The sequence below is a fragment of the Papilio machaon genome, chromosome 20 (genome assembly GCF_912999745.1).
Source record: "Papilio machaon chromosome 20, ilPapMach1.1, whole genome shotgun sequence".
Classification (NCBI taxonomy): Eukaryota; Metazoa; Arthropoda; class Insecta; order Lepidoptera; family Papilionidae; genus Papilio; species Papilio machaon.
Window position 1 is genome coordinate 6,296,962 of NC_060005.1, and position 27,255 is coordinate 6,324,216.

Consider the following 27,255-nt stretch of genomic DNA (forward strand, 5'->3'; position numbering starts at 1 on the left):
ATGTAACATTGGACTGAAAAAGAGCTGTTTAGTTCATAGATTTAAGTTATTTTGTTATTGTAACAATTGAATTCTATTAAATCTACGCAAGTTTTATATTGTTATTATTTATTTTAATTTATTTCTTTTACCACTAACATATAAGAAAATTCAACTCGAACATGCTATTTATGTAAATCTATTTACTATGATATAAATTAATTCTAATTTGTACTATATTTACATTTAAACTAAAAAAACACATTAAAATTTATGAGATTCATCATAAGATAGCAAAGGGACTAAAGGCATAAACCGTACTACAAACAGTTGTTGCCTCTTCAAGCAGCATGTAGGTGCCGACAACAAACTGTGGTCCGTGAATTGGTAACTTCATCGGCTATTTGTCCATCAAACGCTATAACCGTGGGTTTCTGAGACCAAATTATCCGTTTAAACATACTGTTATCTTTATTTGTCAAAGATAATGACGGATGAATAGAGATTTTGGTATTAGAAATTCACGGTATATTGACAACAATGATAGCACGTGTATGTCAGCCCTTAGAACCAGCAATATACTCTAACAATGCATAGAAATTGAGATTTAAGTAGTTTTCTTCTCTTGCTCTCTTTCAACTCGAAGTCTTTTCATTTTTTCCAGATGTTTCTTGACGATGCGGTATTTGTTCAGTAGCAAAGTTCTCTCCCAACTCCATGTTGATAAACGCTAAAAAAACAACAGAAAAAGATTTCAAAACTCAACCAAGTCTTAGCATAATCAAATTGTATCCTCAAATTCGTGTTTTCAATTTGTTTATTATGCAGTTTTTTTTTTTTGAAGAAATAAATCTTGAAAATATAAAAGTCAATCAACAAAATATCTTTATTCAATCACCATTTAAGAATTTCAAACAAACTAACCAGTTTTATGTGTACTATGTACCACAAATGCTAATAAACCACTAAAATAATTTCCTAACCTTTCTTATTACATTCAGTACCTAAACTCCATAATATATTTCTAACTAAAAGCTATATTATCAAGGAACACATTGAGCTGCATTTTGCGGCTAAATATAAATAAAAAAATAAATGCATACATCATTTCTACTCTGTGACATCAGCAAACCATAGAGAATAAAAGTTTTATTATCTATATGCTTGTACTCAACAATGGACAGCCATAAAAAAACAAAGACCATCCACTGTACAATAAAACAATATGTACTTTAAGAACTGAGAAACTTTTACAACAAAATATTTTTACACTAAGAAAAATATTATTTTTACAAAAATAAAATTGAACAAAATCAAATATTTGAATCAGTAATGAGTTAATGAAAAAAAATCAACAAATATTTCACTTGTAAAATAAAAAACACATCTTTTAATTCACTTTTTACGAGAAATAACAATTTACGGCGGGTAAAAAGACACTGCCGCCATGACAGTTGCACAGCCGTCAAAAGTTCAAATTGTCTATGTCACTGGATGACGTCACACTGAATGTGTTCTCACAAGCGAGCCACAAGACAACCTGCGACAGGCAAGCCGGACTCGAGGCTCAGTTGTCGTCTTCTTCATTCTCAAACATCTCGCTGTAATCTCGGGAATGTTCAAAATCTTTCAACTCCTGAATAAAAAGAGATATATTGTGAGAATGAATAAGAATACAACTCAGTGCTTTTTTATATACATCAGTGGGGTAAAGGACTAGCTGCTACTAAATAAATACATAAACATATATACAGAGCTGGGCATTAACTCGTTAATCCGTTAATCGTTAATTAACGAAGTTAACATTTTGCTTAACGGATTAACTTTTAAGTTAACTCCAAAAAGTGTTAACGCTTTTGTTAACTTCCGTTAAATTCAACTTCCGTTAATAAAAGTCCGTTAATCGTTAAATTAGAAACTTGGAGACGTGCTGTCATTTTGTTTAAATTACGCGCCACGCCACGCTCGTAAGTTCAACTATGTTGGGCGACTGTCGGCGACTCGAATGGTGAACGAACGAGTTGATAATTGATATATGTGAAGTTCGCGTGCAAGTGTGATGCATCAGAGCGTCCGGGAAAGACGTGAACAACAGGACAAAATCAAAAGAAGGTTCGAAATAGTATATTTCATTACGAGTATATAAAACAAGAGTATGTAATGCTGCAATACCCTCCAATCCCTTTTTGAGCAACTGATTTAAAACAATTTTTTACTCGTGCTTTTTCTTTAGCTTTTCCAAACTCGTGCGTTCTCTTTCCCAACTATCAAAATAATGTCTATTAAAAATAAAAAACCAACCACGAAGTTTTTACAAAAAAAAAAATCATTGAAGTTTTTATGATTCATGTAAATATTTCTAAAAAGAAGCTCCTTATTTGTTACAATATCAGATTTAATGATTTGATTCAATGAATTTGATTCAATGAAATTAGGTTAGGTTTCATTTTATTTCATCTCATTAAATTTCATTTTCATTTCATATCAATAAAAATAATCTACTGAAGACTTAGCCGTTTGGGCATAGTTCCCTTTGCCTACCCAGAATGGGTGAAGAAAACAAAAAAAATCTCTGTTTGTATTCTTTTATAGTTGGCGCCATTTTTCAAACATTTTAGTTAAATGTGTTTATTGTGTTTTTATTATTCTATTAAATTGCTTCATTTTTTCGCAACTATATTAAAAATAGTTGTTTAGTACACGTGCCTGTTATTACAACTTGTCCCAATTGTCAACCCTCACCTTCGGCTGCGACTCGGCTCGGGTAGACATTTGTCGGAACTCTTTGCAATGACAGGTTTTCCGCACTCGTAATGAAATATACTATAATGCATTCATACTTGTCTCCAATACTAATTTGTTATAGAATGTATAGTCAAATTACTATTTTAAACAATTGTCGCCACAATAAGTGTGAAATTAGTATGTATAATTTTGGTATGGTTAACTGTTAACGATTAACTTTAACTTGCGTTAAATTTTCGAGAATTTAACGCTTTAACGATTAACGAAGTTAATTTTTTAATTAACGAATTAACGATTAACGAAGTTAACTTTTCGATTAACTGTGCCCACCTGTGCATATATACTACAAGCTGTCGCCAGCTCCATCCGCGTGGAATTAAAAAAAAACTTTTAAGTAGCCTATGTGTTTTTCCAGACTATGTTCTATACTTATACCAAATTTAATTGAGATCTGTTCAGCCGTTCTGAAGATACATCCATCCATCCATCTAAACATTCACATTTATTATATTAGTAAGATTGATTAGTAATATGGCTACTGTCAAAGAATGTCGATTACTTTTATAAACCTAAAAAATCAACTAAACAGCAATTTATATCAATTAAAAACTACAATCTACTGCTGATATATATGTAACATTAAGTAGTGTATATTTGTACCTGGAACATCCCGCTAGCAAAGGCATATCCGGTCATAGCAAAAGCGGCAAAGATAGCTGCTAGGATCTTGTTTCGAGTCTGGTTTGGGAAATTAGCGGCAGCACGGTCCGCCTGTGTGCCTGTTGACTGCTTCTTGCTGTTCTGTAGGTTGTATTCTGTAAAAATCATGAAATTGTATCAATATTGTATACAAATAATGATATAACTAGGTAAGCTACATTAAAATAAAGATCATTAGTACAAGAACTTTTTCAAAATCTTGTTTGACAAAATAATGAAATTCCAGCGCTGTAATACATTTATCAAAACAGTCTTGTGTCTGTTTTTATAGAATGAGGGGGATGACTTAATATTTGCAGTAGAACTTGAGAGAAAGAAACAAGACTCCAAGGAACTGCAACATTTTTTTGCTTATAAAGGTGTCACTCTAACCTAAGTTTCTTGTGATAAGATTCCTTGTGATAAAGGAAACCCTATATAAGTTATTTTACAAACAATTTTATTAATAAATAAACTACAAACTATAAAACTAAAGTAAACCAATCTTAAAGACATACCATCAGTAACCTGCCTGAAGTTCTTCTGATTAATTCTCGCAACAAATCTGGTTAGATTCGGAATGCTCTTTACATGATTGCTGAGAGTACTGTTAGGGAAAGGAGCTTTGACTAATGGTGCTAGATATGCAAAGACTATAGCATCAAATGAAGACGGCCGGTTGCCAAAAAAGTATTCACTCTCTCCCAAACGATCTGACAGAGTTGCCAGACACTTTTCCGCTTCTTGGTATATCTGGCAACAAATTTAAACAGGTAATTAAGAAAATTGACAATAATATAGGGTAGACAACCCTTAGTTGGGGATGTATGCTGTCAACTAATTAAGATATGCTATTTTTTTTTTAGATTTGTTGTTTACATAGTTACTTAATCATAATTTTAATCCAAAACTTATTACTTACAGTCTTTTCAATCTCTTTTAAATCAGAATGCTCTCCGTACAAAGCATCAATCATTTCCTTGGCTACATTTTGATACTTTCCAGGATAATAAAAGTTAAAGGGTATTCGTAATACTTTTGCATATGCAGGTCTAGTGAGCTCCGTGTAGTTCTTTTCATCCACCCACCATGCATACTCATATGCTGGATACAGCTTCTCTCGTAGGTACTGTGTGAATGCGCTTGCTTCAGCTGCTTGATTTGTATTCAGATGAACATCGGTACTGTAATGCTGAAGTAAATAAAACATTAATTAAATAGCGTCTATATTATTAAGAAATAAACACTTGCAAGGAATGGGCGAAAATAATTAATAAAAATGTTCTTGATATATAAAACTAACATTTTATTTGGCACAATGCTTATAAAGTATCAAATTCAGTGAAAAAAAAACAAATGTTTATATTCATGTCTGTACAATTAACAGAGTATGATTAACAATGTATATTTTAAATAAAATTGCTTACTAATGACTTCAAATGATCTACAACTTCTTCAAAAGTTGTAAGAACATGACGACCATCTCTCATGACAGGCAGACGACCTTTCGGTGCGAAATATGGATTATTCGCTTCGTGTACTTTCACAGGAACACCGATAAATTTCATATAGGTCTGTAATAAATATTCAATATTTGAAAAAGCTGTTCGCCGGGTAAAAGTATCACAAAAGGTTATTTTAAAAGCATACTTACCAAAACCTTTAGACATTCCAAATCAATAGAGGCTAAGCCCCACTCACCACGCCATATATCTAATTGTATATTACTCATTATCACTCTAAATAAACAATTAAATTTTTATTTTATTGTAATTGCACAACTTGACATTTTTTTAGATTTTTCGCGAACCATAGACAAAAATTGTATTTTTTTCATAGAGTAGACATAACATTTATTAAAATTACACTACACTACAATTATTTTACACACAAATCATGAATACTTTTATTGATCATATTGATCATACTCATATTATCAATGCGAATGTTTAGATAGATGGATGTTTGTTACAAGGATTTCCTTAGCCGCTCATCGGATCTCGATTAAATTTGAAGAAACAGATAGGCTACTAATTAGGATTTTTAATTCTTGTCGCGGGCGAAAACGCTTGAAACATACTTTTATTCGTATTACCGTACTATATTTTTTTTAGTTGAACATGAAAAAAAAATCACTTGCGTTATTAAACTTTAAAGATTTTAACTAGCATTGAATGAAGGGTTTTAAAAAAGTTGTAACTATTTTTTCCGTTGAAATCGCGTCCATGAAAACGTGCGTAGATTCGTAGTGATTAAGCTTTATTTTAAGTTAACGTGGACCAATTGGCTAAAAACAAATATCGTTTATAATCTGTCCAGATGAATGCCGGCTTGTCAAGGTCACATCTGTAAGTCAGATGATATTCGTCGTATGTTGTCATATAACTTTAAGCTTTATTTCAAGTAGTTAATGTTCTGATTAAATTATATCCAAAGTTTGTTTTTAAGCGTTTCTTGGTGAATTCATATTCAGTGTAATTTGATATTGCTGAGGTTTTATGAAGAGAAAGGGAAACTAAAGAAAAAGCAAAAATTGTTCTCGGAGTTTAGAGAAGTGAACAAAAGATTATTCTATTAGAATAATCTAGAAAGTGTCTAGTAGATTCTAGAGATTTATATTGAAATCTTGCCCCTTGAATTTTTGTTAAAATGTCTTTACAGTGGACATTTATTGCCGGTTATCTATACTTTGAAATTGCTGTTGTCATCATTATGATATTACCGATATTTAGCCCGCGGCGATGGCATCAGTTTTTCAGGTCACGTCTCTTCGCAATGTTTCAACAGCATGCCGCATTGTACTTCTATGCATTTCTAGGCGTTTTGACTTTATTCTTAATGGACGCTATCAGAGAAATGAGAAAATATTCAAACAGTTCAGAACCATTACCATCCCACTTATCAACAGAAATGAAGGGTCATGTCAAGCTGTTCCGTGCTCAAAGAAACTTTTACATCACAAGTTTTGCTATATTTCTAGCATTTGTGATCAAACGTCTTGTAACAATGTTGATCATACAATATGAGCTTGAAGTTAAGGCAGAAAAAATAATAAAACAAGCCGAAGATACTGTGAACCAAGCTAAAAAAGCTATGCTTGATAATGATACGCAAATAACAGAATCTCAAAATTATAAAGAATTGAAAAATGTACTGGAAGTTACCGAGAATTTGTTGGAAGAAGAGAAATTGAAAACAAAAGAATTGGAAGAAGAGGCAACAAAATGGAGAATAAAATATGAGAAGCTAGAAAGTGTGACAAGTGGGAAAGGTGATGAGTAAAGTCTATTATAAGATTTCATTACATTATGGTATGATATATTCCAAAAGATTCTGCATAATATGTAATGGAATAAGTATATTGCTTTAATGAAACATGCTTGCTTAAAGGAACAATGTTATCGAGATTAATTCTAGAACATGTTATATTTTCTAATATATGTATGTTAAAAGTAATATTTGTATGTAATAAAAAAATTGGATTGTATTTAGCTGCCATGATTTTGATTTTAGTCAAATGATCTTTGAATAAATTAAGACTGGCATTTATTAAAACTAATTAATAACTAAAACAATTGATATTTTTGTTGATTTCTGTTTGAAAATGTTGAGACTGATTTTATGTTTTTTTATGTGAAGATATTTTGGCTTAGTTGAACCTTAGTTGTTAGCAAAGAAGTCAATTAAAACTTAAGGTTGATTGAAATTAATGTTAAAATTATCTTATCTATATATAGAATCTAGTCTGTTTTTATTATCTAAATTTGTATATAATTGTTTAGCGCAGCTTATCTTCCTGATGATTTCAGTTTACCTTCATATGTTTTTTTAGTGGTCTATTAAGTTTTTTTACAAGTACTTATGGTTGTTGACTTATAATTTCATATTAAGGCAATAATGGTTATTTATAATATTATATAATTTAACAGGCAATTTTTAAATGGGCTTCTTTTTCCATATGTAACTAGTACCTAAAAATCTTCCTAACTATGAGTCTTTACTTGAATATATGAATTTGTATATAACATTGCTATGTATAAGGTATAAATTCATTTTCTAAGTTGTTTGGTCTGTTTTATGGTAATAGGTGTAACCTGTGATGTATTCAAACTGTAACAACATTATCAAAGATAAGGAAATTTTCTGTTTCTGTATAAATCAGATTCAAATATTATCGAGAACTTACTACTTGTTTTGCTTTGCTTTATAAAAACATTAAATGTTGAAAATTTGTAATACCTATTGTATTTGTGCTAATAAAAACAATCTATACAGTTACTTTTTATTTAGAAATTTATCCGAAAAAGGCATTACATTGCTCCCCTCGGCTTGATGTTAAGTGAGAACTCATTAATTAAAAGCCAAATAAGACAAAGGCAACTAAACAAGTAACTGCACAGTTATTGCCAGTCAGAGCATGGTTGTTCAAGATTGGAAACATATTTCGCTTCATGTGTCTATTTGCCTACTATCAAGAAGTTCTAATGGGCCTAAGAATCCAAGCTAAGCTGATGCGTAAATATTTGTTACTTCGGAGAAAATTAACGGGAAAGATTAATCGTTGATTTCTTCGACCAAAAATCTCTGTTTAAAACATATTATTTTCACTGTTGTGTAAAAGATAATGAGAGGGATGGCGATAGTTTTAAACAGGGATTTTGGTCTCAGAAACCAACGATAAATCAAGTTCATTCCAGTGGCCGTAAATAGACATTTCATCCTCAGATGAAGAATTATATTTCATCATATTTTCGAACTGTTAGTCATAAATCAAAGTGACAGTGACAACTGATACCATATGTCAGTCAAAATTGTCAAAACCGTGGCTGATATTTATTTGTTTTGGATTTTCTTGAATTAATAGTAATTCTTGATGAATAGTTGATCAAAAACCTATGTATTAATCCAAAGATCTTAAATGTGCTGGCAGTTCAAAGCGTTCCAATACAAGTGTAATTGTGCGTAATCTTGGTATCCGTGAATTATTTGGTACCGTTAGGTATTCTTTATTTATGAATGTGGGAATTTTCAACAGAGTTAATTTTAAGGTACGATTCTAAATAAAGTTTCAATGAGTTCCTTTAGTTTTCTTCTAATTATTATAAATGTAAAAAGAATTCAGCATTGGTTTATTAAATTCCCCTTTTATAGTATCTCTTCGACTTTTTATTATTCATAGTATTTTCTCATTATTGAAAATTTAAATTAGCGTCATCTGCATATTATATCATTACTTGCAGCAGATGATTAATCGGTCATAAATAAACGAAATATGAAACCAATGTTTTTCACTGATAACGGATAACGGTCCTCTCCCCCCTTCCTTCAAAACATAGTTTGTCAATTGTGCATAGTATTTCACATTAAGGAATTTATGCAGGTTTACTAGTCCAGCAGTGTATGAATATCGACAGAAACAACAAAACATGGTGCAATATCATTTTAATTAATTTAAATAACTTTTATATTTTGTAATCTGTTTCAAATTGCACTAGAGCTAGACTAGTTACACATCTGTTTTCTCTATCACCTATCGTTTACTAAAATTATGTTATTAGAGCAAGGACAGTGAGGGCATGTATTCAGAATGGAGCTCACTGCCACTGGAGGGAGGCGGGCAAGGCGTGCTGGGTGCGGTGGGCGGTCGCGACGTTGTCCTTGCCGTCGTGAAGCAGCTAGCTAGTCACCAACCCAGCCCACTCACCACAGATACTGAGGTAATATTGCTAAATATTTTCCAGTCTACCCGTTTTAAAGATAAATGTGAACTTTGTCTTATTAATAAAATAATTATTTTATTTATATTATTAACTAACAAAATATAGAAGGATACTATTAGATTAGTTATTTATTTGACAATCTTATGATTAGCATTACATTGTGACAGAATTAAACCAATCACTTTGAATCCAACATTTCTTAAACATTTCAGGTTGAATGGGTGTTAGAAGTTCTGCGTTATGGTCTATCACTACCGTTAACAGAGCATGAAGCGTTACGCGCGTGCGTTTACGTATGTCACGCATGGCTCGGTGCATTGCTACCGCCCGCGCCGGCGTCGCAGCCTCCGCAGCCCGCCATCCCGCCACCTTTAGCCGCAGACCCCAAGCGATATGCTGCCAAAATACTCAGCCATTTACATAACCTTTTTGTGCCTAGAGCCGATGACAGTAAGTTGAAAAAAAAATATTTTTTGAGATAAGTCAAAAAATATGAATATTTAACGAAACTCAGGTTAAATCTAACTGTTTAAGCCCACATCTAACACCCGGACTGTTCAGTTAAATTATATGTTTGAAGACTAAATTTGAACTGTAGGCTGTTCCTTCAACTGTTCAGTAACAGTATTGCTGCATTAACATTGTAAATACAGGCTTAAACTGTACAGTTCTCAGTTTTGTCTACACACCTTCAGATCAGTTTCAACTGACCAGTCTATCTGTTCAGTTGAAACTGTGCAGTTGAATCTTATATGTAGGGGTCTTTAGGTACACATACAAATTAAATTCAACTACTTCGATATTATTAATAATTAATGTAGATTCCTAATAATGGAGTTCTGAACTGTATATAATTCTTTTACAAGCTCTCACATTCATCTATCAAATGGAAATAGGTAAGTTGTGTACTGATTGTGGGTTTTTGACCATATTCTCTTATACATTTTGTACAGAGATTTTGGTCTCAGAAATCCACAATGAATGGGTCAAATAGGTGATAAACTTATTTAATATTTATTGAGTGTAATCCATATATGTAGGTGCGGATTTGATCAGCAAACAGGCTGTGTTGTGCCACCGCGTGCTGCGACTGGCACGGTCACTGGCAGACAGTGGAGCGCTGGGGCCGCGCGAGTGGCGTGCACTGCTGCTGCTGTTGCTGGCTGCCGCAGCCGCGCTGCTGGCGCCCCCCGCACCACATCACGGCGCAGAGCAACTCTGCGAGCGAGTGTTATGTGTGCTCTTTGAAGTATGGATACTTGCTTGTCACAGGTATTTTGACATTTAGATGTTTGTTTTAGTAGTATTTTTTTCTAAGGTATATTATTTGATAGCAAAATATTAAACTAAGTACTGGTTAATTACAGTTTACTTGAATAATAATTTTGAATGAATGATTGTCTTATTGCCAAATACGATTAAATGTGCTCTGAAACAGCTGGACCGATTTTATCGGGACTTTTTATTAGATGTAGCTTTTGTATAAATTAACATAGGCTATATTTTTAACTATCTGTTGCCCGAGATTCCGTCCGTGCAGAACAAAAAAAAACCTAATAAGTAGCCTATGTTTTCTTCCAGACTATGTTCTACATCAGTGTCAAATTACATTAACATCCACTCAGCCATACCGGAGATACCTTCAAACAAACATCTAAACATTCGCATTTATAATATTAGTAAGATTGTACACAGATTAGCTTGTGGGCAACAACTAGTTGGTCTACAAGTATTACTTGTCGTGTTGTTTGTGTGTTGAGATGTTTCCCATCTCCGGCGCTGTGGCGAACACTACGCGAGCAGTGCGTGCGATGGCGACACCGCGCGCCGCTCGCCGAGCAATGGGCGCGCGCCTCGCTCTGTCTCACCGCGCGCTTGCTCGCGCACATGTACGGACCGATGTTCCCCGCCATGCCCATTGGTCAGTCACATTTACCTTACAATGCAATGTAAAAGTGCAATGTATAATATTTACAGTGATCATTTCATATTATGAAAATTACTTGCTTTAATTATACTTTGATAGTAGTATTTAATTCAGAAATTACTTAACCAAGCCAAGATTCTCTGCGGGTTGTGGATCTAAGGAAGAAACTTTTGGTGGTTCTAATCTTTGTCGAATACTACCAGGGGAGGAGGACGTGAACCTGGTACCGGCGGATATGAGCGCGGAGGCGGTGATGCAGACCTGGTACCGCATCCTGCACACAATCGGCAACCCCGTAGACCTCTGCCGGCCTCATGTTATAAGTCAGACTCCGGAGTTTTTGCAGGTTACAACATTTATTTCATGGAATAATGTTTTAAATGGGCAAAAATACTTATTTTTAAAATTAAATAAGATTTTAAATTCTTCATAGTTATTGCACAGTTTGTAAAGTAAAAAAATGTCTTAATATTTATCTTGATTAGTATTCAATGACGGCGGAAGATGGTGCTCGTGATCCCAGCACACATCCCTGCCTCCAGGCGTTGCCTGCGATCTTCCTGAAGGCGATGAAGGGTGTGGCTGCGCATGTAGACGCCTTCCTTGGTATGTACGCTATTATTAAATTGTGCTTTTCGGAATGGTTTTTTTTCACTCCGGTGAATGTTTTTGATTTTTGTTTGTTGATGTGTTTGCATTTTAATAACTATTTTGTGTTCTTTGAAAGGAAATACCTATCGAAAAGAGTTACATAACTTAAGGAATCTCATGAGTAACTCTTTTCATCGCATGGGTTATATCTGTTTACAAATTTTACTTAACCGTGATTGTATGATGGATGAATTTTGTTTTTTATTTTGTTGTTCTACTTTGAACTGTATTGGGATGTGTTATAAGGTTTTTTTTATGGCAACATATTTTATTGTATATCATATTTTGAGTGATTGTATGTGAGTACATTTGTGCATGTATGGATGCACGAAGAAGTGCGTATATGTACGTACATGTTAGTAAATCATTCACATACTTTATTTTACTCATATAACCTTATTGTTTTATTATTTAAATTTATTTTTTATTGTTTTACTACTAAATCCTTTGTAGAAACATTACCACATAGATATACAAAACTCTTATTTCTCAATCTCTTTGCATATAATATATAGCGCTGTAATATTCTCTTCTAATATGTCAATTAGCTTCTTAGATTTGTAAAAATTTTTCTTAAAATAAAAGTGCTTTGCGTCGATTTAAAATACAAAATTGTTAGAGAAAAGAAAGTCTTTAACATCTTTTTTTGTAAATAGTATAAAAACTACTTTTTTTTTTGTAAATAAATAAAAAATTGCCTCCACCTTCTTATTATTGCACTTTAGAAAAAGTGGTATTCTTTGTGGCACTTATTTTTTTTATTATTTCAATGTTTTACTACGGCTCTTGGCTTTTTTGAATTCCATTATCTTGTAAGATTACTTTATAAATGAACATTATTTATATATAAAATGGATGCAAAGCACTAGTAGAGGTAAAAGGGTGGCACAGGACGGGGCGCAGATTGGCGCGAGAGCTGCGGGGCGGGGGCTGGGGCCGGGGCCGGGACTGGGGCAGGACTTGGGGCGGGGGAGGGCGAGGATGAACTGACGCCCCCCGCGCACCGCCGCCTCGCCAAGTCCTTCAGCGTGGCATCGCGGCCGCGCGACAAGCTTGCCGAACGAAGTATGCATTACGTTTTCAACCTTGTCACTAATGTGTTAAGGTTTGTTTTAGCTTGCCGCAATAACGTTGGTGATGTTTGGTCGCCTGCATGCAGTTTTCGACCTTATTTTCAATGTGTTGTAATTTATTTTAGCTCGGTTGACGTTTGCGATTGTCTTTACGTTGTTAGCATGCAGTTTTCAACCCTGTCTTTAAAGTTTTAAGGTTCATTTTAGGTTGCTGTGTTAATATTGTGTTTAATATTTGTCTGCATGTTGTTTTCTACCTCATTTGATTGTGTGTTTCTAATGGGTCAGAAATCTCATTGAGCTTTTTCACAAATTTGGTGGCTTTATTATTTTCAATCTTGATGGAATTTGAACCTTATGCTTTTAGTAATAAAGTTTAAGTAAAGCAATTTTGAATTTAATATGCTTTTTATACACTCCGGGTGTAGTTTCCCAAAAATCTATATTATTTCTTGGCTTGAATTAACCTTTTCAAACACTTTCCTTTTCTACTTTACATAATTATTTTGTGCTTATATGTGTTATATAAATATTTCTTGAAAGTTTAGAATATTCTAGTACAAAAATCTCAAATATTGCAGGTACTCCGCGTTCTTCGCTGATCGGTTTGACCGGCAGTCGACCGCCTAGCGTTGTACCAACAACGCCGCCCAATTCTATCTCCTCACAAGGTATATATTGTAATTTAAACTCTATTACAAAGGCAATAGGGTTGTTTATTAAATACTTCTGATAATCCAAAATGTTTTAAGTTATAAATAGCTTTTTAGTTGCTGCAGTGATAAGTCAAATTAGCTCTTATTCTAAGCGCTATAAAGTACAATTTGTTAATATTTCATAGTGGGCGAGACAGAGAAACCACCGTTGACTCCGTTACGACCAAAGGTTAACTCCATCTTCCATTTATTTGGCGAATGGTTGTTTGAAGCTGCACTTATTGGTACTACACCTAATTATAATACAAATCAACGTAAGTATGTTTTTAGTAGTTTTTGGTACGATTTAGTAGTGGTTATAATTACAGAGTCCTGGGCAATTTCTTATCTAACTTTTAAAAGGTGGTTTAACTATGTGTAATTGGCAGATATATGTTTTTACCCCTACCCCTTTCTATACAGCGCCCTGGGCGGTCGCCTAACGCCGGCACTGGTTCAATTGTGACTATAGTAGCCTAAAAGGTGATCAATAATTAGAAGAAATTAGTTGTTTATTTCCATTTACGTCGCATTATTTAATCTGCAGCTCGATCCGAAGGCACTCCTCCGCCGCCATCGCTGTCTGACGCCACTTACAGGCTGAATATGATGAGTTATCAACCTGGTAAGTATTGCACAGGAACAAAGGTCATCAGAATTTCTCGTCCACTATTTCTTTTTCTTTAGATTGTTACCATTTTCTTTTCTTCCTGGATGATGAGGGAGTCACGAATTTATTTGAAGAATCATCAGCTCACTATACGTTCTCACTGAGGGTATCGGAGCTTATCCTAAGTTAGGGGTGACTAGACCATAGTCAACCACGCTGGCTTAGACCGGGTTGACTTCACACATATCTTTGAAAAGATGTCTTCCTTTGCTGTAAAAAAGTCGGATAAATGTACATATGTAAATCTTAAATCGAAGAACACATTGATACACTACGAGATTCGAACCCAGGACCTGTAGATTACAAATCAAGTACTTAATCCCTGAGTCACATTCAGTTGAATTGCGACACTTTACAAAATTAAAACTAACGGAGATTATTATGAACTATACTAAGGGATTGTTTAACAAGTAAACTACATAAAAGGTATATAACTACAAACTTTCGTGGTTTTTACTAATATACTGTTCTTAAGAAACGGGATTCTTACTAGTGATGCAACGGATGTCTGTTTCCGTTTCCGCAAGTGCGGAAGTTCCGCACCCTTTTCAACATCCGTTTCTGTTTCTGTTTCCGCAACTTTTATAACGGAGATAAAACGGAACTTTACGACACCTGAGAGATCCAAATGCGAGGCGCGAGACGCGCAGTCCGCGCGCGGCCTTTCGGCACTTGTCGCATCTGTTTGTTTACGTACTTTTTCGTGAATTTAAGCACGTAATATTTTCTGCTGCTGTTTGAAACAATCAGCTTCTCTTGCTGGAGTTGATTGTCTAGTTGTTGTCCATATAAAATTTGACAACTGGCAAAATGTGACTATTTCATACTTACGAGTTATTAAATGTGCTTTTGAATAAGTGATAACCATGCAATATATCATCATCATTATTATCATCAGCTCAGTATACATCCCCACTGAGGGGCTCGGAGCCTACCCCAAATTTGAGGTGATTAGGCCATAGTCAACCACACAGGCCCAGAGCGGGTTGACTTCACACATATGATTGAATTTTTTCTCAGATATGTGCAGGCAGCATCACTATGTTTTCCTTCATCGTAAAAACCTGGACCTGCAGATTGCAAGTCAAGTGCCACGAGCCACCGACGCCTAATAATTATATCTTTTTCTAATCTAGATTTGGTGTATTTGATACTTAGCACATTCACTGTTTACAAAATAAAAAAAGGTAACAGCTGGGAACCAAAACTTTTTATGGTGAATTTTTATTTAGTATCTGGGAATGTTTGAACATATAGATAGATTAATAATGTTATTATAATTATTTAAAAAAAAACACATTTCTTGCATTTGAGCACTAGGGATCATCATTTTGAGCACTAGAGATGGCAATGGTTTAGTTCACTAATATGTAGATATTTCTTCCACTATTGCATTTCTATGTACTAATATGTTACAAGATTTTGACAAAGTCAAGTTTTTCATCATATTCCAGAATATTGAGTAAAACATGTAAGGATACTAATCAAAACCAGCTTTTATCCTCTCGGTTCAAGATCTTGTAACATTTCATACACATCCACACATACACACATGTGTCATAGCATTGTCACTACATTATTCCCACAACAAGAAGACCTGGACTACGAAATACCCGCAAACGCCGCCGAAGTCCCTGCGATCACGAACGAGGAATTCGTAGGTGCATACAACGCAATAAAGAATAAGAAGGCGCCGGGTATGGATCGCATCCCTAACGTAGCTCTGAAGGAGGCAATGAAGGGAGAGCAAAATGGGTTTCAGGAGGTATTTAACAGTGGTCAGCAGTGAATGTATTAATAAAAAATATATTTGTTGTTTTTCAACACGAGTGGTTTGGCGAACGTTAATTTTTAAATAGTGTAATTTTGTTTCCTGAAAATAAATAAAAAAAAAAACACGTATTTTAACTTATTGAAGCACAGTAAAAATACATACATTGAAGGCTAAAGGACACCGATATCCAATGCCTTAATAAATTAAAAACGAATACAAACTGATTTTCGAAAAAACATTTTTTTTGTAAATATGTTTTTTTTTATTATTTATACTTCTGTTTCCGCATCCGTTTCCGTTTCCGTTTCTGCTAAAATTTATTTTTGACATCTGTTTCCGTTTCTGGTTCCGGTAAGACACTTCCGTTGCATCACTAATTCTTACCATGATTAGGCTGCAGGTTGCAACCCGTGAACATGGCGCATACAACTGTGCCAAAATATCGGGAGCTCAAACAGCCTAATCGTGGTAAGAATCCTGTTTCTTACGAACAGTATACATAAGAGGTAGTTGTTAATGTGTAATATGTTGTGAATGAGGTCGTGCGGTGGCTCTGGGCACGCTGTGTCGTGTGATCTGCTCCAAGCAGTGCCGGGAGGAGGTGGTGGCGCCGTACTTAGCGCGTACGTACGCGGCGCTGCAGCGCGGACTGCGCGACCCCGCCACCGCCGCCGCCATTGTACTTGATGCGGCGGATATATTCAGGTATGCTGCTCTAATTAGGACGTTATCTTCATGTTTCTTACGTTTTCATTGGAAAAATAGTTTAATAACTAATGTTGGGCAAAAAGATGATGGGTTACTAGGTGATAAAATACGCGTTTCAAATGATGATCTATGCAAACAAAATTATTTTATTACTTTTATATTATAAACACAAAAAGAAAACGAATTATTTTTACATTATGAGGGCTTTATAAAAAATATTTTGTACAGTTGATATTTAGTTATCTGTATATTTTAATCTTTGACATTCTTGTCATAGATTAACTTTTCTAAATTAGTAAGAATTGTACGAAGCAACAAAAATAAATTACAATATAAATGTATTTTTTATTTATAAATATTTATAACTTATAACAGATTGGACCTGGACGGTGTACTAGTATTGGTGCCAGACTTCATCACAGCTTTGGACCTTATTCTGTCGGAGAGAGAGCCCAAAATTGACTGCGGATCTATAGACAAGCGCGAGTTGAGGAAAGCTGCTATCAGTCTCTTGCTGTCTCTCGTTGCTTTCCCGTACCATTACAGAGGTCTGCCTGTTCCGGAGTTTCCTGGATGTAATGAATAGTAAGTCTAGGTTTAAGATAATAATGTGTGACAATAATCTGTGACTAAAAAGACAAGTACATACAATTTACGTTAGTCAACTAGTAGAGACGACTTATTGTCATTTAGAAAAGAAAAAAAAATATGTTTTTTTTTAAATATTTTTATTTAAACTTTCCAAAACAGTGCCGGTATGACTATTGGTGACTACGCAAGAGGTAAACTGTCACTTATTTGTGTGTCGGCGGTGCAAGTGGAAACATCCGAGTCTTTGGCAGTGCCTTTGCTCAGCGCCCTCTATCTGTGCGTGCGACACAACGCTTACGTCACCAACACCAAGTCTCACAGCGCGCCGCCCGGCTCCACAATGTCGCACACCACAGAGTATAAAGGTAACTGTCAAACTGACAGCTGTCACACTGACAGTTATCACACTGGCAAAGATTAAAGAATCAATGATCATAAACTTTTAACCAATGTTTATGGTTATTGTTTTTATTTTTTTAATTAAAGAAATGTAAAATAAATTTTAACTTTTTAAAATCTTCCAATGTTAAACTATCACTGCTTTCACAGACATTTTGAAAAACACAACATCTGCTTTATTTTGTTTTGCGTATGTTTTTTTTATTACACAATATTTGTACCGTGTCTACAATATTAAAGGAAATTCCCCAAACAAACAACAAATATTTTACAAGGTTAGATTTTATGTTGTTGGAACTGTAACAACCTCAGTTATTCTAGCAACAACATTTAGTGATCAAAGGTACAATTATTCACTCATAAATTTGTTGAGAAAATATTGCATTCTGGGGAAAACGTTTTGATATATACAAAAAAATTAATATTTTGCTATTAAAAATCTTCTCTATCACTTTCCTTAACAGAAATATAGTTAATTCAGGACCTTCTAGTAAACTAAATAAAATAAATAAAGTAGTTACTATCCAAAAAATAAAGTGGGTAGTACATTGGGGTTGTGTAGTGCGTACGTTTCTAGCGCACTCTGAGGGCGGGCGCGGCGACCACGCGCAGGACGACTACGCCGCTGACGTTAGGGACCTTGACCCATCGTCGTCTGGCTTCGGTAATTTATACCTTATTTTGCTACACATAGAGGTGATATTTAGATAAAATCATTAAATTCCAATGACGTAATATATTGTTGTCTTTTTTTCCAGAGTTAGAGGGATGACCACATGTTTTTAAGTCTTTGGATTATTTTTTATTTAAATATCACTCTTAAACAATATTTTTTCTGGGAATTAAATGTTTACTTTTAAAAATGTATTTTCTCAGGAAAAATGTTGTCGCTTTATTCTGTTAATTTTGTATGATTATAGCTTGCCTGTTATTTTATTCATTTTAGTTGTACAGTTTACTTTTTTCACATCAGACATAGTTTAAATTTTTTATTGATAGTACTGCTGCAGTAGAACCTGGATACCTTCAACTCTCGTTTATCCAGGTTCTAGTGCATTTGGTACTTTTTAAGTAATACTAGTGTTATAGATGTCTATGGTCGTCGTTGTCTATGTCGTCTATGTGTCTATGTCGTCGCTTGTTTGCTCTCTTATCTTATAAAAAAATACTTAGTGTTGGTACAGAACGTCTTTTACCAGTCTATCTTATTCAAACAAAGTAAATGTGTTAGTTTTTGTAAAACTATGATTTTAGTACTAATTGTCACAAGTGCTTGGGAATGTTAGGTGCCGCTTTAGTGGTGCGGGCGACATACTTAGTGTGCCACCGGCTGATATCCTCGTGGAAGGGTGACCTGCAAGTGTCTCTCGCTGCCTTGGAACTGCTCTCAGGTCTCGCCAAACTGCATTCCGTCAAGCCTGGTAAGAATTACATGTGTTTCTTTATTTGATTGTGTATTTTTTGTACTATTTTATTGATGTTTTTCATCTCTTTCATGCTGTCCAGAATTTGTTATTGGTATGTTGTTTTTATACGTTTTCTATAGTATTTACGTACACTAAAGGTCTCACTGCGTGTATTTTTAGTGATTTTGTTTCTTGCCGGTTTAGTTTGTGTGTGTGAAGTGAGGTAACGTGTGTGTACAGAGGCGATAGAGCGCAAGCGCGCAGTGCGCTGGATCTGCGACTACATATCGGTGCAATGCGGACGACCGCCGCAAGCGCACTCGCGGGACTTGCACTCGTGTGTGGTGGCCGCCTACCACTGCCTGGCTGCCTGGCTGTGTCCAGCACTGCTCGCTGACACAGACTGTCTCACTGCACTCATGGAGGTCGTGGAACTGGGAATATCCGGCTCCAAGAGTCACGGTTGGTTATCTACTCTTGTCTACTTGATTATCAATTGAAATGTATTAAGGGGTGGGGCAAATTGAAATAGGAAAGTGGATACCATAATTTGTTAAACCCTTTTGTATGATGTTCATTTAAATTTTATATCAGTGAAATGATCTCTATATCTAAAGGTAAACCTGGCGAGCCACCTAAGATGAAAGACGAGAAAGAACTGAAACCGGTGTCGATGAGAGTGAGAGACGCCGCCGAGTCGCTTCTGATGTTGATTTTAGAACAGGTGAATAATTTTCAAGAACAAACATACATAATATTGTATTTATTAAAAGTGTTTCTTCCATTGTAATGATTTTAAGACTATTTTTAAAAGATTTGATTGAAATTCTAACAATAAAAGTAGAAAAGAATATTTAGATCCTTCGAGTCGGATGTTGATGTGAATGTATGTTAGGGTGGTGGTGGTGGAGGCAGCTGGTGCAGGCTGGACGAGCGCTGGCTGGCGGCGCTGGGTCACGGCGCGCTGCGGCACTTCGCAGTGGATGGCGGCGCACTGCTCTCGCTGTTGGAGGAACCCCTCGCCAACAGTCAGGAGCCACAGCCCACACTCGTCGGTATGATATACAACTTCTTATGTGGTCAATTTAGTACCTATACACAGATAGTATGTATCCTGACAAAGGATTTAAAACTACTTTTACACGTGAAAAAAGAGTTGGAGATGAAATTATGGGTGGAAATTTGTAGAGAATTATCGTCATTTTTAAAGTTAGAAGCTTGTAACTTATTTTAAGACAGTAGTTTTACCTTCAAAGTTGCAAAATAACAATAGTTTTTATGGGAATGACTTATTAATGTACTATTTTATAATTTTAAGTAAAATAACTGAGCCTAAATCATTAAAAATGTTACCCGAAGACAGTATTTCACGTGGAGGAAATGATGGATACAGCTGTATATTTGTATGTAGTGATAATCCGCTGTGGGTGGGGACGCTACGCGTGGTCGGTGTCAGTGCGGGGTGCTCCGCGCTGTGCACAGCGTGGTGCTGCGAGCTGTGCCCGCCCCGTGCCCATGCTGGAGCCCCCGCCCCGGGCCCCGCCCCACTGCCGCCCCCTGCCCGCAGCCCCGCCCTGCGCTGTGTCAGTACACACCCACTCATACATATAAACATTGCAATTGATAAACTAAACTTTATTTAATCTTACTAATATAAAGAGCGTCGGCGGTTCAGGGGTTAAGCATTTGACTTGCAATCTGCAGGTCCTGGGTTCGAATTTCGCCATATACCAATGTGTTTTTCGATTTACATATGTACATTTATCCGACGATCTTACGGTGAAGGAAAACATCATGATGCTGCACATATTTGAGAAGAAATTCAATGATATGTGTGAATTCAATCTGCACTTGGCCAGCGTGGTTGACTATGGCTTAGACATCCCTTACTTAGGGTAGGCTCCTAGCTCCTGGCTCCTCCTCAGTAGGGACGAATGTTTGGATGGATACATAGATGTTTGTTTGAAAGTATCTCCGAAACGACTTAATGGATCTTGATGAAATTTGGCACAGATGTAGAACATAGTCTGAAATAACACATAGGCTACTAATTAAGTTTTTTTTTGTTCCGGCGCGGATGTCGCGGGCTACAACTAGTTCACTAATAAACATTTAATTAATAAACTTAATATATTACAGGTAATTTAAATCATCAGCCTTTTATGTCTCCAAGTACAGTTTACTTATCATTAATTGGCGTATATTACAGCGACTCCGCATTTCCGAGTCTAGAGGCGGTACTGCGTCAGCTGAACGATCCTGATGCTCCCGTACTGTTCAAACTCCTCGAGCAGCAGGCTGCCATAGAGAAGCGAGTCAAAGACAACGAGGATAATGTCGTAAGTTACAACTTCAGTATTCAAGCTACCTGTCTCTTTGTATTCCTTTCTTATTAAAACCAAAGACACAATCTATTTAGTTAAATTTGGCATAGTTTTTGGCCGATGTAAGTTTTGTAACAAGATGGCGCCACCTTGTGGTAATGTTTATGTCGTGAGCAGTCGGCAGCGGAGTGCACACCACCAGAGCCTGTGACAGAGTTCCAGACGGCGCGTCTCTTCCTCTCGCACTTCGGCTACCTCAACATCGGCGGTGACAAGAAGGTATTTAATACTAGCTGTCGCAAACAATTCCATCCGCGAGGAATTAAAAACTTAATAAGTAGTCTATGTGTTTTTCCAGATTATGTTCTACGTCTGTGATAAATTACATTAAGATCCGTTCAGCCATTCCAGAGATAACCAGGGATCTCCAAACTATTTTGGACAAGTGACCCCCTTTTCCAAAATGAATTGTTACCTCAGACCCCCCCATGGCCAAATTACCTACTTTTAAGATTAATTATTATTATTTTTCATTCTGACTTAGATCAATAGAAGACAGAGTGAGAATTAGGAATGATTTAAGTTCGATATCGACCATTTTGGGGATCCCTGATCTAAACTTTCGCATTTATAATATTATAAACTAGCTTTTACCCGCGACTCCGTCCGCGCGGAAAAAAAAAGCACACAAGATAAAAAAGGTCCTATGTCCGTCTCCTAGTTCTAAGCTACCTCCCCAACAATTTTCAGCTAAATCAGTTCGACCGATCTTGAGTTATAAATAGTGTAACTAACACGACTTTCTTTTATATATATGTATAGATATAGATAAATGAGATATATTTCAATCTAGGATTTAAGTGAATTAAAGGAAAGAAGACTATAATGAGTTGGGATGAAAAATCTGATTGAAAAATAAAAAAAAGATAAAGCTTTTCACCACTCCCATTTACATAGTTTTCCGTGGAAACCGCGCGATTACTTTTACACTCATATTAATTGTAACATATTACTCAATATGTTAGGGCTGCGCCCCTCGTCTGACTGCATTAGACAGTTCAGCGCCGGGCTTCCTCTCCGCACTGCGCCGTCTGGACGCGACAGGAAGTCGTTCAGCTCTCACTGTACACGTGCTGTACGCATGCGCAGGACAACGACACGCCCACGACATGATCGCCAACGCGCATCGCACAGACCTCGCACCCGCATACATCAACATGTTGCGCGGGTAACTGAATCTATTTTTTTTTTATTTCAACAGGTGGCAAACAAGCAAAAAGCCACCTAAATTCGCCAAAATAGCGAAGCAACTGTTGCCCATAGACATCCACAAATGTAGATTGTCTACCTATAATGCGAATAATATCGCTTTTTATTCTGATACACAGTTTCTAGAATATTTTATATGAGCTGTTTAAATAAATATTAGTTTAATGTGTCGCATACGGAGTTTTAAAGTCATCAGTTATCGCTGGTTTCTGAACATATTGTAATCCCTTCCTTTATCTTTGACTTATCAGAGATAACGTATCTACCTCGGGGAGTGCTCAGAAGTATTTTTTGGAACAATTCACAGACCGCCAAGTTCCATCCACACTATCTTGATGGCTGGCAATCCACAACCATGCGGTTTTCGCGTAACTTTCTACCGCGTACCGCCACGTTGTGGAATGGTCTGTCCTCGGCGGTATTTCCAAACCAGTACGACTTATGGTCTTTCAAGAAGCGAGCGTATCACCATCTCAAAGGTCGGCAACGCATCTGCGATTCCTCTGGTATTGCGGATGTCCATAGGCGTCAATGAACACCTTGGTGTTCCCGCTGCTCGTTTGCCATCTTCTCTTATAAAAAAACATTATGTTTTAAACAGGAATTTTGGTGTCAGAAACCAATGATTAGACACTTCAGAATACATTCAAAACTTTAAATGACTTATCAGTAACTAGTACATAGGCCTTTTTAGATTAAAATATATCGAAAATAATGGATATTAAAATTGTGTGTAATTGTGTTTGTTAGTTTGGGGCGTAGTGTGTGTGTGCGCGGGCACGCGGGGTGGGCGGGACATATACGCGGCAGCTACGATGCGCGTGCGCCGCCTCGCCCCGCCCCACCATCTGCATCTCATACTGACAACCCACCACCCGCTATATACGATGGCACACAACAGGTCAAAATTACATTAAATATTAAATTTAAATCTAAAATACACTGTACATCTTAATAATTTATCTCTAGCTTTGTGTGTATTATAGATATTATACTGGTCGGACTCCACTGATGAAATAGCCTTCGTGGTACCATCTGGTAACGAGATCTTGGAGACGGAGGAGAAGCCCAGCCAGAGCGATAGTCTCAAGTCCTATGTAGATGGACCCTGTGCATCTACTTGGTGAGTTGCATAAATATTTTTTGTAATGAAAATTACGGATTTTCTTTCCCCTATACATGTGTCAGAGAATAATTCGACGCCCCCATCAAATAATCCTGTAATGTACTCTCACCGGATTCTTGCTTTTCCGTCGAATTCGGCATCTAAAGGTCCTATTACACGTTGTGATTTTTTTATACTTTTCTTAATGTTAATTACGAAGATAAAAAGTCATTATTGACACAGATTTTTTTTATCTCCGGTATTATAATTTTTCCTTCATAGCACAGAATACACCCGGAATATATGAATGAAAATTAAATGCAATGAAGCTATAAAAAATAGCTTTGTTTTGGTATCTAAAAGATTCTTGTACAATAATTATTCATGAAGTTATTAAAGAAATACGGTTTTTTGCTTCTCCTGAAAAATTTTATTTTTCCTATTACGGGGTTAATCGGTGAGGGCGTCGATATATGCTTTCTTTGATATTGACATTTATTTCAAATTATATATTATAAATTATCAATTATTTAAATTAAAAAATAATATTTCGCAACATTGTTCGTTGTTTTTACCGTGGTATTATATATTTTACGTTACAATAGCAAGGGCATGTCCGCGTGTATGTCGGGGTGGGAGTCATGTGGTGCGCCGGCGTATGCGCGTAGTGTGAGCGAGTGCGAGCGCGGGGAGAGACGTGCACCACTCACTGACAATACACGAGCCCTCTCCCTGGAACTGGACAAGCAGCAAGCTGCCGCTACCGGGATCACTGGTACAATTCAAAAGTGCATTTTTTAAAGAGGGTAGTCGAAAAAAAAATTGTTGCAACACTTTGTTTTATTATTTTGTAGGAAGTGGCAGAAGAAATAGAGATTTCACCGCTAAGATACTTATCGTATGGCTAGAGGACTTCGAGGATCATCTCAATCTACCAGTCGGTGAGTTATATATGTTAGTCGTGTATTCGTAGTACTATACCGTATATAGTGCCGGTTAAATACCACGACCTCACAAAAGACAGGCGTAAAGTGGAAGTAATTGCACGTACAGTCTGATGAGTGTGGTGCTGGAGGACTAATTTTATTCCTCTTTCCCTTTTCTTATAAGGAAAGGATGGGAAGGGGATGTAGATTTAATGAGAGAGGAGATGCATAGGAAGGTTAAATATTCTCTTTTCATGCGTCTCCTCCTTCTTTGATTGAGGGTAGACAACGCATCTGCAATTACGAATGTCTATGGGCAGCGGTCGCTTCGCCATTTCGGAGAATTCATGTGGCCGCTTGCTTGTTTGTCACCTTGTAATATAAAAAAAAACTATGTATGTATGTTGTTTGTGTTGCAGATGATTTGCTGCGGTACTGTGAGACTGGTGTGTCATGGCGGCGGCAGGAGGTGAGCGTGGTGTGTGTGAGCGCAGTGCGGGGCGGGTTGGTGCGTGTGCGCGTGCCGGCGCCCGCTGGCGTACTGGCAGACGGTGCGCTAGTGGCGCCACGTGCGCTGCCAGCATGTCTGCGCCGCGCCGCAACACATCTCGCACGACGTACACGACTACAGGCAGAGCTGTAAGTATTGTCAACCAACTTCATAATGACACCGTTAGATGGCGTTAGTGCTGAATTAAAACACGATTGTGAATTTCGCGTTAGAAAAAATTCAATAATTTTAAGTAAATTTAAAGTCTTGTTTTAAGTGTGTAATAAAATTGATGAAAGTACTGACGGGAAAGAATTATCCTTTTCATTTTTTATAACTTTTGAATTTTATATTTATACTAGCTTTCGCCCGCGACTCTGTCTGCGTGGAATTAAAAAAACATCTCTAGTAGCCTATGTCTTCTTCCAGAATATGATCTAGATCTATACCGAATTTTGTCTAGATCCGTTGAGCTATAATAGAGATAATGTATAATATTTCTAACAAAAATCCATCCATCCAAAGATTCGTATTTATAATATATATGTGTAGGTACCAGCCGCCACATGTGCGCAGACGACACATGATCCAGGAGATAGCGCAGCAATACCGGCGCGATCTCTCAGAGCCCGAGCTACTCGAGTCTCTGTTCCGACCACCTGTATAACATGTTCTCTAACATCTGCATTCTAAACAAATATGTATTTCCACTGGTGATACCACGACCGACTACAGATATAGCAATTTAGTGGAAACGAGATCTAAGACCAGATTTTAACTCAAAATATACAGAACTACAATTAAATCAAATTGTTGTTGAAAATAATTTGGTCACTCAACTTTCGAATATTACTGTTTTTTTTATTTATTCAAATTAATTATACATTTATTTTAAATAATCTGCTTAGCAGTATTTGTTATTTAATTCTTGTCAAAGTTAATGACAGGGATGACATTTTTTTTTAAACGGAGATTTTGGTCTCAGAAACCCACAGTTAATGAAAAAATTATATTAATTTCAAAAATATGTTCTAACAACTAAAGATAAAGATTAACTATAGATCAATAGTTTCAAGACTCGTCGTAGTTTTTTATTATTAGTGTACTTTTTTAGGATCTCTGTCTGATTTTTTTTAAACTATTTTATAAAATGTTAACATTCCTTTTAATTAAAGATTAACTTTTTTTTTTAATTAACTGAATTTTTTAATGGCTTTCTCATATTTATCTCCACTATTTATATCATTCCAATTAAGATGAAATGTATTTAGTTTTAAGTTGCACAGTACTTAATATATTTACGTAATAAAATTATTTATAAATTTTATTTGTTTTATTTCAAACGTGCACGATCGTATCTAGCGTTGCCAGGCGTCCGGATGAAGCCGGACATAGGTAGGCTTTTTGATTGCGTGTCCGGCCAAAATAAACGGTTTTCCAGCTTTTTACATTTCCCAAACGAGAGTGTACCTATTAATACTGAGAAAAAATACTAAATAATATAGGGTGTCCGACCTTTCTACCCAAATGTCCGGCCAAACTGGCTGATCTGTCCGGCTAGTAGGTTTGGCGACCTGGCAACCCTAATCGTATCATATAGGACAAAAAAAAATTCTAGAAATCTTTGGAGAAATAGAACCTAAGATCTTTATTCTTTAGAACGCCGTACTAAGTCTGGAAGAATTTTTTCTCTGTTAAGGGGGATATAGAGTTTAATATTTCACATCAACCTTAATGATGTTTACTGGTTACTTTAAAAAGTTTATTAAGATTTTAAATTACTAGATGTCGCTCTCTTCTGTAATTTGTCAGATTGACGTATTTTTTTAAGCTTAGCTTCCAATAAAGTCATATTTATAACCCTAGGCAGTTTTTTTTCGGTAGCTTCCTTACAGCATAGTACCACGACCATCTTAAGGCGCATATTCATAAGTCGTTATACCGCATGCGGGGAGTCCCCGTTCGAGAGGTTCCTGCAAGATTTGCTACAATTTTTAAACGGTTTTATTTTTTACCTGTATAGATAGGGTTTAACAGATGATAAAATTATATAGAAAAATTCGCACTGGTTTATAAATTGACAGATACGATCCGTTCCAAATAT

At 36.0% G+C, this 27,255-nt stretch overlaps 3 protein-coding genes across 4 annotated transcripts; 2 read left to right on the forward strand and 1 right to left on the reverse strand.

Annotated features, from left to right (window-relative positions):
* Positions 1-571: 571 nt before the first annotated feature.
* LOC106711524 (metaxin-1) lies at positions 572-5,222 on the reverse strand. 2 transcript variants are annotated; one of them, XM_014503860.2, is made up of 6 exons: positions 5,078-5,222; positions 4,851-4,997; positions 4,346-4,615; positions 3,942-4,176; positions 3,385-3,539; positions 572-709 (listed from the first exon to the last, which is right to left on the reverse strand). In XM_014503860.2, exons 1-6 carry the CDS (start codon positions 5,153-5,155, stop codon positions 587-589), a joined length of 1,008 nt encoding a protein of 335 aa, XP_014359346.2. In that variant the 5' UTR covers positions 5,156-5,222; the 3' UTR covers positions 572-586. The 2 variants fall into 2 exon arrangements, with proteins under 2 accessions (XP_014359346.2, XP_014359347.2); XM_014503861.2 differs by lacking the exon at positions 572-709 and adding an exon at positions 1,498-1,615.
* A 771-nt stretch (positions 5,223-5,993) lies between these two features.
* LOC106711525 (B-cell receptor-associated protein 31-like) lies at positions 5,994-6,823 on the forward strand. Its single transcript, XM_045682900.1, has one exon. It carries the CDS (start codon positions 6,073-6,075, stop codon positions 6,703-6,705), a length of 633 nt encoding a protein of 210 aa, XP_045538856.1. The 5' UTR covers positions 5,994-6,072; the 3' UTR covers positions 6,706-6,823.
* Positions 6,824-8,246: 1,423 nt separating this feature from the next.
* Positions 8,247-25,971, forward strand: LOC106711376 (ral GTPase-activating protein subunit beta). The gene is made up of 31 exons (XM_045682975.1): positions 8,247-8,471; positions 8,982-9,140; positions 9,356-9,593; positions 10,010-10,039; positions 10,184-10,415; positions 10,904-11,064; positions 11,274-11,416; positions 11,556-11,676; positions 12,613-12,786; positions 13,376-13,465; positions 13,636-13,764; positions 14,037-14,114; positions 16,473-16,638; positions 17,017-17,226; positions 17,392-17,597; positions 18,209-18,295; positions 18,918-19,052; positions 19,138-19,149; positions 19,278-19,499; positions 19,655-19,761; positions 19,933-20,092; positions 20,449-20,620; positions 21,247-21,376; positions 21,539-21,640; positions 22,387-22,589; positions 23,381-23,531; positions 23,617-23,753; positions 24,338-24,510; positions 24,590-24,676; positions 25,081-25,300; positions 25,704-25,971. Exons 1-31 carry the CDS (start codon positions 8,436-8,438, stop codon positions 25,816-25,818), a joined length of 4,386 nt encoding a protein of 1,461 aa, XP_045538931.1. The 5' UTR covers positions 8,247-8,435; the 3' UTR covers positions 25,819-25,971.
* Positions 25,972-27,255: the final 1,284 nt, after the last annotated feature.